This window comes from Pleurodeles waltl, chromosome 4_1 (assembly GCF_031143425.1).
Source record: "Pleurodeles waltl isolate 20211129_DDA chromosome 4_1, aPleWal1.hap1.20221129, whole genome shotgun sequence".
Classification (NCBI taxonomy): Eukaryota; Metazoa; Chordata; class Amphibia; order Caudata; family Salamandridae; genus Pleurodeles; species Pleurodeles waltl.
In genome coordinates, this window is record NC_090442.1 from 400,892,226 (window position 1) to 400,905,101 (window position 12,876).

At 48.1% G+C, this 12,876-nt stretch overlaps 1 protein-coding gene across 4 annotated transcripts in view; it reads left to right on the plus strand.

Annotated features, from left to right (window-relative positions):
• Positions 1-12,876, plus strand: part of LOC138287794 (uncharacterized) — a 560,811-nt gene that overhangs the window by 413,802 nt on the left and 134,133 nt on the right. For all 4 annotated transcript variants that reach the window (XM_069228627.1, XM_069228630.1, XM_069228629.1 and 1 more), the window contains exon 6: positions 4,217-4,346. In XM_069228627.1, the coding sequence (XP_069084728.1) occupies positions 4,217-4,346 (130 nt within the window). The remainder of the gene's footprint in view (positions 1-4,216; positions 4,347-12,876) is intronic.

Consider the following 12,876-nt stretch of genomic DNA (forward strand, 5'->3'; position numbering starts at 1 on the left):
AATGTACATACTCATGGATACCTTAATGCAGCTGCAGCAGTTATCAATCAATAAATCATTGTTTATAAAGCGCAGCTACTCACCCGCAAGGGTCTCAAGGTGCTGGGGGCGGGAATGTGTAGCGTCCACCGGTGAGGCGGTTAGTAAAAAAGCCATGTCTTCAGCTCCTTCGTGAAGTTGAGGACGGGGTGGTTTGTCTGATGTGGAGTGGAAGGGCGTTTCAAACAGTGGCTGTGAGGTAGGAAAAGGAGTGTCCCCCTATTCTGGTTTTCTTTATGCGGGGTACTTTGGCGAAAGAGAGCTGGGCTGAGCGTAGGGCCCTGTGGGGTGCGTGGAAGTTGAGTCGCCTATTCAGGTAGGCCGGTCCGGTGTTGTGGAGGGCTTTGTGTACGTGGGTGAGGATCTTGAAGGTGATTCTTTTCTCTGTGGGAAGCCAGTGTAGTGTGGGCAAGTGTTGCGAGATGTGGCAGTGTCGAGGCAGGTCGAGGACTAGTCTGGCGGCGGCGTTCTGGATGTTCTGTAGTTTGCGGGTGAGTTTCTTTTGATTCTGGCATAGAGTGTGTTGCCGTAGTCTAGTCTGCTGGTGATGAGGGCATGTGTGACGTTTTTTGTGTGTTCAAGGGAGATCCATTTGAAAGTCGTGTATAGGAGGCATAGGGTGAAGGAGCAGGTGGAAGTGACAGAGTTGATTTGGTGGTTCATGTTGAGTTTCGAGTCCAGGATGATTCTGAGGTTGCGGGCTTGGTGTGTAGGGGTGGGTGGGTTTCCGAGGGGGGGTGGCCACCAGGAGTCATTCCACACGTTGGGTTAAGGGCCCACAATGAGTACTTCTGTCCTATTTGCGTTGAGTTGAAGGCAGCTGTTTCTCATCCAGTTGGCAACTGCTTCTATGCCTTCACAGAAGATGTATCTGGCTGTGTTGAGTTCGTTGGATAGGGTAGAGGATGAATTGGGTGTCATTGGCGTAGGAGATGATGTTGATTCCGTAACTTCTGACGATGGCGGCCAGCGGGGCCATGTAGATGTTAACCAGTGTGGGGCCTGAGGGAAGATCCCTGGGGAACTCCGCAGGTGGTAGGTGTGGGGTCTGCGAGGAAGGGGGCGAGTCTCACTTGTTGAGTTCTGCCAGAGAGAAAGGATTGGATCCAGTCGAGGGCCTTGTCTTTGATGCTGGCTTCGGGAAGTCTGCGTATCAGGGTGTGGTGGGAGACTGTGTCTAAGGCCGCAGAGAGGTCTAGTAGGATGAGTGCCGCCGTCTCTCCCTTGTCCATCAGGGAGCGGATGTCACCTGTTGCGGCCAGGAGGGCTATTTCGGTGCTATGGTTTTTCCTGAATCCGGATTGGGAGATGTAGAGGATGTTGTGGTCTTCGATAAAAGTGATGAGTTGGCTGTTGACGGCATTTTCGATGACTTTTGCAGGAAATGGGAGTAGGGAAATGGGCCTGAAGTTTCTGAGGTTGGTGGGTCTGCTGAGGGTTTCTTGAGGAGGGGGTTGATCTTGGCGTGTTTCCAGTCATCTGGGAAGGAGGCGGCAGCTAGGGAGCAGTTGATGGTGAGGGAGAGCTTGGGGGCAATGGTGTCCGTGGTTCTGTTGAAGATGTGTTTGGGGATATGGTTCCGTGGGGGCCCCTGAGTGTATGGACTTCATTGTTTTCAGTGTGTCTTCGTGGTAAGGGGGGTCCAGTTGGTGATTGTTGGTTTGTTGGTGTCGGGTTTTGATGGAGGGAGTTCTTCACGTAGGGTATCCTCACTGAAGCTGAAGCTGTCATAGACGGTCTTGATTTTGTGGTGGAAGTAGGTGTTGAGTCTGTCCCAGAGGTCTTGTGAGGATGGGATGTACGTTGTTTCGCTGTTGGGTTGGGTGAACTCCTTGATGATGCTGAAGAGTTCCTTGCTGTTATGTCCGTGTGAGGAGATTCTCTCTTGTATAGATTTCTTTCTGGTGCTCCTGATGAGTTGATGGTGTGCCATGGTGGCAACTTTGACGTTGCTTTGGGCTTCTGTAGATTTGGTGTTTCTCCAGATTTTCTTGAGGCGAGTGCGTCTGGATTCTCTGAGTTCTGGGGTGAACCAGCTGGCTTTCTTGGCATGGGTGCTGTTATTCTTTTTGAGGGGGCTATGATGTTTGCACAGCTGGTGGGGGCAGAGTTGGCTAGGGCAATGGTGAGCTGGTCATCAGTGATTTTTGTCCAGCTTCTATGTGATGGTTGGTGCTGGGGTCTGATGACGGTGGGTGTGGTGAAGGTGAAATGGATGCATCAATGGTCTGTTCATGGGGGTTTGGAGGTGTGAATGAAAGTAAGGTCGAGGGTGTGTCCTGCTGAGTGCTTTGGTTATGTTACGATCTGTCGAAGCCCTATGTTGTGGAGGTTGTCTAGGAGAGATGCGGTGTTGAGGTCTTGAAGGTTGTCGAAGTGGAAGTTGAGGTCTCCCAGCAGGGTGTAGTTGGTGGCTGCGAAGGCTTGTGCGGCGATGCATTCAGTGATGGAGTTGGCAAAGGGTGTGCGGGGTCCAGGTGGGCGGAAGATTAGGGTTCCCCTGAGGGTGGATGCTGGGCTGGTCTGTAGTTTGAAGTGAAGGTGTTCCATCAGGCTTGTGGAGTCTTCAGAGTGGGTGCTCAGACGGAGGTTGGACAATGGCGATTTCCCCCCCAGGGTGGCTGGGGCAGTCTTTCAGGATGATCCTGTATCCTTGGGGAATGACGATGGCGATGTCCGGGCCTGAGGTGGTGTTGGTCCAGGTCTTGGTTAGGAAAGCGACTTCCGGGGTGGTGCTGTCAAGGAGGTCTCAGATATCGGTAGCATGTTTATGAGGGAGCGGATGTTGAGGAGAATGCACTTCAGAGTTTTCGGAGTTGGTGTGTTGTTGCGGATGGGTTGTGCTGGGTCCAATGTCTTGGTGGAGGGGTAGGTTCGGCGGAAGCGGAGGTAGATGAAGGGTCCGTGGGTGTCAGCTGGTGATGCCTGCTTACAGTTGTTGTTGTGTCCTGGGTTGAAGGTGATGAGTGCTGCTGGCATGTAGAGGTGACCGGTCCAGGGGTCCTGGCACTGGTCGCAGTCGGGTCGCGGATGGGCGCGGATGGGCACAGATGGGATTGTCTTAGGCGCGCCTTTGGCACGGCTCCACAGCGGCCGCCATTAACTGGGAAGGGGGGAGGAGAGGACAGCTGGAAGGCTGGAGCGGGAAAATGGCACGAAAAAGGTGGCAGCCGTGGGGGTGGGGAGATTGAGAGAGAGGAGAGAGAGAAAAGCGAGAATGAGAGGAATGATAGAGAAAACGAGAAAAATAGGAAAAAGATAGAATAAAGCGCAGAAAGCGAAAGGCACAATAACAGCACACTAAAATAGAAACACGAAGGGAGAGGATGGAGAAAAGAGGCTGAGGGTAGCCTGGCAGAAGAGCAGAGCTCTCCCACTAGACACCAGGTATGAGGGGCAGGCAGGAGCCTACGGGTGGAGGAATGCCTCAAACTTCTGACTGGGGTCAGAGTTCAAGACAGACAGGCTTCCCTTACTGGTGGAGCTACGCCGTGGCAGAGCAGTTCACTGACCAGGTCAGTGAGGTTACATGCAACTTTAGCAGCATCTGAGCCACAATCTGTGTTTGTGGTTATACACCGTGCAGTATGTTACTGAGTAATTCTAAATGGAAAGAAATACAGCAATTTAATGGCGGTCCATCAAGTGTCGGGTACTGGTTTGATGATAACACTGCCCCATGTAATCTGTGAGTTTAAACACACAGGGTAGTTAACTTAATTACATGTATTCCATACCTTCAACTGATCATGTTTATGGAAGCTGGTTCGCTTTAAAAATGAAAGAACAAATTAAACTCAAATATTATTGATCAAATCTTCTTTGGGGCACTGATATTTTAACTGGCACAGGGCAGAACCAGTTTTGTAATGGATGCTAGGGAAAACAGGCACCGACTTATAATTGAAACATAATTGGTGACCATAGGTCTAATTATAAAAATTAGACATCGAGAATTAAAGAATGTGAAAACAAGAACAGGCATTTTAATTATGAATTTACCTTGGTACGTGGGGAAGGTTTTCCATGTATATTTATCTTGACTGTAAATATTATTTGACATAGATAAAGGCATGCTTTATTGTTGTTGTGTATAACCCACTTTGGCGTAATAACACTTGGGGATATATTCTTAAAGGGAGACATCTCTATTTAAAGTGTAATAATTCTGTTTCAGATCTAGAAATGGGAGGGCGCACTTTGGAACAACCCAGGCACCAAGAGGAAAGCCATTCAATAAACGGCACAAGACAAGTGAGGCAGCCCAATCTAGAGATGATTTGGAATGGCAGACAGCTAGAGAAAAGGTAATGTTGCGATTCCTTACCAGTAATCTTTGTCACTCCGATCCTGACCTTCCCACGTGTTAGGACAGTGACTGGGGAGGTTGGCGAGGTGGTACCAGATCTTACAATAAGCGGTCTGAGGATGAGTAGCCATCTATGGTTGGGCTTCCTTGTCCGGTCAATCATCAGAGCAGGGTCTGGGCCATTTCGTTTTTTTTCTGGAAGCTTGGTACGATTGTCTTTGCAGATGACATTCCCGTATTATTGGTTTGTAACTATATTTACTTTATAATAGTAGTCATCATAGCTGATGCTTTGAATAAATTGATATCAACCAAGACGTCTTCAGAGCGGTCGTGCAAACAAACGTCCGCGTTCTTTATTCATCTAAGGTGCCTGAAGATTGACGTATGCATTTTCAAGGAGAAGAGAGAACGCAGAGTACTATCAATATATAAAGTAGCAAAATGTGGAACTCGAAAGAGTTTGTGCAAGTTCACTGTGCATCTTCATAAGAAAAAAGTAATGAATCGAGCGTTGAAAAAAGATGTGGAGCAGGAGTTGAACGCGGAAGTAGCAGCGGACCAATGTTTAATATGTCTCCAATTTCTCCTATAATACATATATTATATAAATGTTTTCCATATATATTATATGAATGTGCCTATCTATATTTAGAGCAAAGGCATTATTTTGTGTAAGAATCATCGTAATTTAACCCCTTCGCTGCCAGGCCTTTTCCCCCTCCTGTGCCGAGCCTTTTTTTGGCTATTTGGAGCAGTTCGCGCTTAGGCCCTCATAACTTTTTGTTCACATAAGCTACCCACGCCAAATTTGCGTCCTTTTTTTCCAACATCCTAGGGATTCTAGAGGTACCCAGACTTTGTGGGTTCCCCAGAAGGAGGCCAAGAAATTAGCCAAAAAACAGTGAACATTTCGTTTTTTTCAAAAAAATGGGAAAAATGGGCTGCAGAAGAAGGCTTGTGGTATTTCCCCCGAAAAGGGCATCAACAAAGGGTTTGCGGTGCTAAAATCACCAGCTTCCCAGCTTTCAGGAACAGGCAGACTTGAATCAGAAAACCCAATTTTTCAACACAATTTTGGCATTTTACTGGGACATACCCCATTTGTACGATTGTTTGTGCTTTCAGCCTCCTTCCAGTCAGTGACAGAAATGGGCATGAAACCAACGCTGGATCCCAGACACTGCAACATTTCTGAAAAGTAGACAAAATTCTGAATTCAGCAAGGGGTAATTTGTGTAGATCCTACAAGGGTTTCCTACAGAAAATAACAACTGAAAAAGAAAAATATTGAAATTGAGGTGAAAAAAAACATCACTTTTTCTCTACGTTTTACTCTGTAACTTTTACCTGCAATGTCAGATTTTTTAAAGCAATATACCGTTACGTCTGCTGGACTCTTCTGGTTGCGGGGATATATAGGGCTTGTAGGTTCATCAAGAACTCTAGGTACCCAGAGCCAATAAATGACCTGCACCCTGCAGTGGGTTTTCATTCTATGCCGGGTATACAGCAATTCATTTGCTGAAATATAAAGAGTAAAAAATAGCTATCAAGAAAACTTTGTATTTCCAAAATGGGCACAAGATAAGGTGTTGAGAAGCAGTGGTTATTTGCACATCTCTGAATTCCGGGGTGCCCATACTAGCATGTGAATTACAGGGCATTTCTCAAATAGACGTCTTTTTTACACACTGTCTTACATTTGGAAGGGAAAAATTTAGAGAAAGACAAGGGGCAATCACACTTGTTTTGCTATTCTATGTTCCCCCAAGTCTCCCGATAAAAATGATACCTCACTTGTGTGGGTAGGCCTAGCGCCCGCGACAGGATATGCCCCAAAACACAACGTGGACACATCACAGAAAACAGAGCTGTTTTTAGCAAAGTGACTACCTGTAGATTTTGGCCTCTAGCTCAGCCGCCACCTAGGGAAACCTACCAAACCTGTGCATTTCTGAAAACTAGAGACCTAGGGGAATCCAAGATGGGGTGACTTGTGTGGCTCGGACCAGGTTCTGTTACCCAGAATCCTTTGCAAACCACAAAATGTGGCTAAAAAAACACATGTTCCTCACATTTCTGTGGCAGAAAGTTCTGGAATCTGAGAGGAGCCACAAATTTCCTTCCACCCAGCGTTCCCCCACATCTCCCGATAAAAATGATACCTCACTTGTGTGGGTAGGCCTAGCGCCCGCGACAGGAAACGCCCCAAAGCGCAACGTGGACACATCCAAATTTGTGAAGGAAAACAGAGGTGTTTTTTGCAAAGTGCCTACCTGTAGATTTTGGCTTGTAGCTCAGCCGCCACCTAGGGAAACCTACCAAACCTGTGCATTTCTGAAACTAGAGACCTAGGGGAATCCACGATGGGGTGACTTGTGTGGCTCGGACCAGGTTCTGTTACCTAAAATCCTTTGCAAACCTCAAAATTTGGCTAAAAAAAACACATGTTCCTCACATTTCTGTGGCAGAAAGTTCTGGAATCTGAGAGGAGCCACGAATTTCCTTCCACCCAGCGTTCCCCCACGTCTCCCGATAAAAATGATACCTCACTTGTGTGGGTAGGCCTATCGCCCGTGACAGGAAATGCCCCAAAGCGCAACGTGGACACAGCCAAATTTTTGAAGGAAAACAGAGGTGTTTTTTGCAAAGTGCCTACCTGTAGATTTTGGCCTGTAGCTCAGCCGCCACCTAAGGAAACCTACCAAACCTGTGCATTTCTGAAAACTAGAGACCTAGGGGAATCCAAGATGGGGTGACTTGTGTGGCTCGGACCAGGTTCTGTTACCCAGAATCCTTTGCAAACCTCAAAATTTGGCTAAAAAAACACATGTTCCTAACATATCTGTGGCAGAAAGTTCTGGAATCTGAGACGAGCCACAAATTTCCTTCCACCCAGCGTTCCCCCACGTCTCCCGATAAAAATGATACCTCACTTGTGTGCGTAGGCCTAGCGCCCGCGACAAGAAACGCCCCAAAGCGCAACGTGGACACATCCAAATTTGTGACGGAAAACAGAGGTGTTTTTTGCAAAGTGCCTACCTGTAGATTTTGGCTTGTAGCTCACCCGCCACCTAGGGAAACCTACCAAACCTGTGCATTTCTGAAAACTAGAGACCTAGGGGAATCCAAGATGGGGTGACTTGTGTGGCTCGGACCAGGTTCTGTTACCCAGAATCCTTTGCAAACCTCAAAATTTGGCTAAAAAAACACATGTTCCTCACATTTCTGTGGCAGAAAGTTCTGGAATCTGAGAGGAGCCACGAATTTCCTTCCACCCAGCGTTGCCCCACATCTTCCGATAAAAATGATACCTCACTTGTGTGCGTAGGCCTAGCGCCCGTGACAGGAAATGCCCCAAAGCGCAACGTGGACAGAGCCAAATTTTTGAAGGAAAACAGAGGTGTTTTTTGCAAAGTGCCTACCTGTAGATTTTGGCCTGTAGCTCAGCCGCCACCTAGGGAAACCTACCAAACCTGTGCATTTCTGAAAACTAGAGACCTAGGGGAATCCAAGGTGGGGTGACTTGTGTGGCTCGGACCAGGTTCTGTTACCCAGAATCCTTTGCAAACCTCAAAATTTGGCTAAAAAAACACATGTTCCTAAAATTTCTGTGGCAGAAAGTTCTGGAATCTGAGAGGAGCCACAAATTTCCTTCCACGCAGCGTTCCCCCACGTCTCCCAATAAAAATGATACCTCACTTGTGTGGGTAGGCCTAGCGCCCGCGACAGGGAACGCCCCAAAGCGCAACGTGGACACATCCAAATTTGTGAAGGAAAACAGAGGTGTTTTTTGCAAAGTGACTACCTGTAGATTTTGGCCTGTAGCTCAGCCGCCACCTAGGGAAACCTACCAAACCTGTGCATTTCTGAAAACTAGAGACCTAGGGGAATCCAAGATGGGGTGACTTGTGTGGCTCGGACCAGGTTCTGTTACCCAGAATCCTTTGCAAACCTCAAAATTTGGCTAAAAAAACACATGTTCCTAACATTTCTGTCGCAGAAAGTTCTGGAATCTGAGAGGAGCCACAAATTTCCTTCCACCCAGTGTTCCCCCACGTCTCCCGATAAAAATGATACCTCACTTGTGTGGGTAGGCCTAGCGCCCGCGACAGGAAACGCCCCAAAGCGCAACGTGGACACATCCAAATTTGTGAAGGAAAACAGAGGTGTTTTTTGCAAAGTGCCTACCTGTAGATTTTTGCCTGTAGCTCAGCCGCCACCTAGGGAAACCTACCAACCCTTTGCATTTCTGAAAACTAGAGACCTAGGGGAATCCAAAATGGGGTGACTTGTGTGGCTCGGACCAGGTTCTGTTCCCCAGAATCCTTTGCAAACCTCAAAATTTGGCTAAAAAAACACATATTCCTAACATTTCTGTGGCAGAAAGTTCTGGAATCTGAGAGGAGCCACAAATTTCCTTCCACCCAGCGTTCCCCCACGTCTCCCGATAAAAATGATACCTCACTTGTGTGGGTAGGCCTAGCGCCCGCGACAGGAAACGCCCCAAAGCGCAACGTGGACACATCCAAATTTGTGAAGGAAAACAGAGGTGTTTTTTGCAAAGTGCCTACCTGTAGATTTTGGCCTGTAGCTCAGCCGCCACCTAGGGAAACCTACCAAACCTTTGCATTTCTGAAAACTAGAGACCTAGGGGAATCCAAGATGGGGTGACTTGTGTGGCTCGGACCAGGTTCTGTTACCCAGAATCCTTTGCAAACCTCAAAATTTGGCTAAAAATACACATGTTCCTAACATTTCTGTGGCAGAAAGTTCTGGAATCTGAGAGGAGCCACAAATTTCCTTCCACCCAGCGTTCCCCCACGTCTCCCGATAAAAATGATACCTCACTTGTGTGGGTAGGCCTAGCGCCCGCGACAGGAAACGCCCCAAAGCGCAACGTGGACACATCCAAATTTGTGAAGGAAAACAGAGGTGTTTTTTGCAAAGTGCCTACCTGTAGATTTTGGCCTGTAGCTCAGCCGCCACCTAGGGAAACCTACCAAACCTGTGCATTTCTGAAAACTAGAGACCTAGGGGAATCCAAGGTGGGGTGACTTGTGTGGCTCGAATCAGGTTCTGTTACCCAGAATCCTTTGCAAACCTCAAAATTTGGCTAAAAAAACACATGTTCCTAACATTTCTGTGGCAGAAAGTTCTGGAATCTGAGAGGAGCCACAAATTTCCTTCCACCCAGCGTTCCCCCACGTCTCCCGATAAAAATGATACCTCACTTGTGTGGGTAGGCCTAGCGGCCGCGACACGAAACACTCCAAAGCGCAACGTGGACACATCCAAATTTGTGAAGGAAAACAGAGGTGTTTTTTGCAAAGTGACTACCTGTAGATTTTGGCCTGTAGCTCAGCCGCCACCTAGGGAAACCTACCAAAGCTGTGCATTTCTGAAAACTAGAGACCTAGGGAAATCCAAGATGGGGTGACTTGTGTGGCTCGGACCAGGTTCTGTTACCCAGAATCCTTTGCAAACCTCAAAATTTGGCTAAAAATACACATGTTCCTAACATCTCTGTGGCAGAAAGTTCTGGAATCTGAGAGGAGCCACACATTTCCTTCCACCCAGCGTTCCCCCACGTCTCCCGATAAAAATGATACCCCACTTGTGTGGGTAGGCCTAGCACCCGCGACAGGAAACGCCCCAAAGCGCAACGTGGACACATCCAAATTTGTGAAGGAAAACAGAGGTGTTTTTTGCAAAGTGCCTACCTGTAGATTTTGGCCTGTAGCTCAGCCGCCACCTTGGGAAACCTACCAAACCTGTGCATTTCTGAAAACTAGAGACCTAGGGGAATCCAAGGTGGGGTGACTTGTGTGGCTCGGATCAGGTTCTTTTACCCAGAATCCTTTGCAAACCTCAAAATTTGGCTAAAAAAACACATGTTCCTAACATTTCTGTGGCAGAAAGTTCTGGAATCTGAGAGGAGCCACAAATTTCCTTCCACCCAGCGTTCCCCCATGTCTCCCGATAAAAATGATACCTCACTTGTGTGGGTAGGCCTAGCGGCCGCAACAGGAAACGCCCCAAAGCGCAACGTGGACACATCCAAATTTGTGAAGGAAAACAGAGGTGTTTTTTGCAAAGTGACTACCTGTAGATTTTGGCCTGTAGCTCAGCCGCCACCTAGGGAAACCTACCAAACCTGTGCATTTCAGAAAACTAGAGACCTAGGGGAATCCAAGATGGGGTGACTTGTGTGGCTCGGAACAGATTCTGTTACCCAGAATCCTTTGCAAATCTCAACATTTTGCTAAAAAAACACATGTTCCTCACATTTCTGTGGCAGAAAGTTCTGGAATCTGAGAGGAGCCACAAATTTCCTTCCACCCAGCGTTCCCCCACGTCTCCCGATAAAAATGATACCTCACTTGTGTGGGTAGGCCTAGCGCCCGCGACAGGAAACGCCCCAAAGCGCAACGTGGACACATCCAAATTTGTGAAGGAAAACAGAGGTGTTTTTTGCAAAGTGCCTACCTGTAGATTTTGGCTTGTAGCTCAGCCGCCACCTAGGGAAACCTACCAAACCTGTGCATTTCTGAAAACTAGAGACCAAGGGGAATCCAAGATGGGGTGACTTGTGTGGCTCGGACCAGGTTCTGTTACCCAGAATCCTTTGCAAACCTCAAAATTTGGCTAAAAAAACACATGTTCCTCACATTTCTGTGGCAGAAAGTTCTGGAATCTGAGAGGAGCCACGAATTTCCTTCCACCCAGCGTTCCTCCACGTCTCCCGATAAAAATGATACCTCACTTGTGTGGGTAGGCCTAGCGCCTGCGACAGGAAACGCCCCAAAGCGCAACGTGGACACATCCAAATTTGTGAAGGAAAACAGAGGTGTTTTTTGCAAAGTGCCTACTTGTAGATTTTGGCTTGTAGCTCAGCCACCACCTAGGGAAACCTACCACACCTGTGCATTTCTGAAAACTAGAGACCTAGGGGAATCCAAGATGGGGTGACTTGTGTGGCTCGGACCAGGTTCTGTTACCCAGAATCCTTTGCAAACCTCAAAATTTGGCTAAAAAAACACATGTTCCTCACATTTCTGTGGCAGAAAGTTCTAGAATCTGAGAGGAGCCACGAATTTCCTTCCACCCAGCGTTCCTCCACGTCTCCCGATAAAAATGATACCGCACTTGTGTGGGTAGGCCTAGCGCCTGCGACAGGAAACGCCCCAAAGCGCAATGTGGACACATCCAAATTTGTGAAGGAAAACAGAGGTGTTTTTTGCAAAGTGCCTACCTGTAGATTTTGGCTTGTAGCTCAGCCGCCACCTAGGGAAACCTACCAAACCTGTGCATTTCTGAAAACTAGAGACCTAGGGGAATCCAAGATGGGGTGACTTGTGTGGCTCGGACCAGGTTCTGTTACCCAGAATCCTTTGCAAACCTCAAAATTTGGCTAAAAATACACATGTTCCTAACATTTCTGTGGCAGAAAGTTCTGGAATCTGAGAGGAGCCACGAATTTCCTTCCACCCAGCGTTTCCCCACGTCTCCCGATAAAAATGATACCTCACTTGTGTGGGTAGGCCTAGCGCCCGCGACAGGACACGCCCCAAAGCGCAACGTGGACACATCCACATTTTTTCATAGAAAACAGTGCTTACCTGTGGATTTTGGCCTCTAGCTCAGCCGGCACCTGGGGAAACCTAGCAAACCAGCGCATTTTTGAAAACTAGAGACCTAGGGGAATCCAAGATGGGGTGATTTACGGGGCTCTGACCAGGTTCTGTTACCCAGAATCCTTTGCAAACATCAAAATTTGGCCCAAAAACACTTTTTCCTCTCATTTCGGTGACAGAAAGTTCTGGAATCTGAGAGGAGCCACAAATTTCCTTCCACCCAGCGTTCCCCTAAGTCTCTCCATAAAAATGGTACCTCACTTGTGTGGGTAGGCCTAGCGGCCACGAAAGGAAATCGCCCAAAACACAACGTGGACACAACATATTTTTTCACAGAAAACAGAGGTGTTTTTTGCAAAGTGCCTACCTGTGGATTTTGACCTCTAGCTCAGCCGGCCCCAGGGGGGGGTGGAAATGCCCTAAAATAAATTTGACCCCCACCCCCACAAACCCCCCCTGCCCAGGAGCGACCCTTGCCTACGGGGTCGCTCCCCCTGCGTGACATTGGCGCCAAACAACAAATCCCCGGTGCCTAGTGGTTTTTGCCCCCTTGGGGGCAGATTGCCCTAAAATTGACCAATCTGCCCCCAAGGGGGGCAGAAATGGTCTAAACACAGTTTGCCCCCCAGGGGAGTGACCCTTGTCTGATGGGTCGCTCCCCATCTCTAAAAAAACAAACAAACAAACAAAAAAACACAAAAAACAAATTTGCCCTGGCGCCTACAGGTTTCTGCCCCCCCTGGGGGCAGATTGGCCTAATAATAGGCCGATCTTCCCCCAGGGGGGACAGAAATGGCCTAAAATAAATTTGCCCCCCGAACCTCCACCCCCCACCCGGGAGCGACCCTTGCCTACGGGGTCGCTCCCCCTGCGTGACATTGGCGCCAA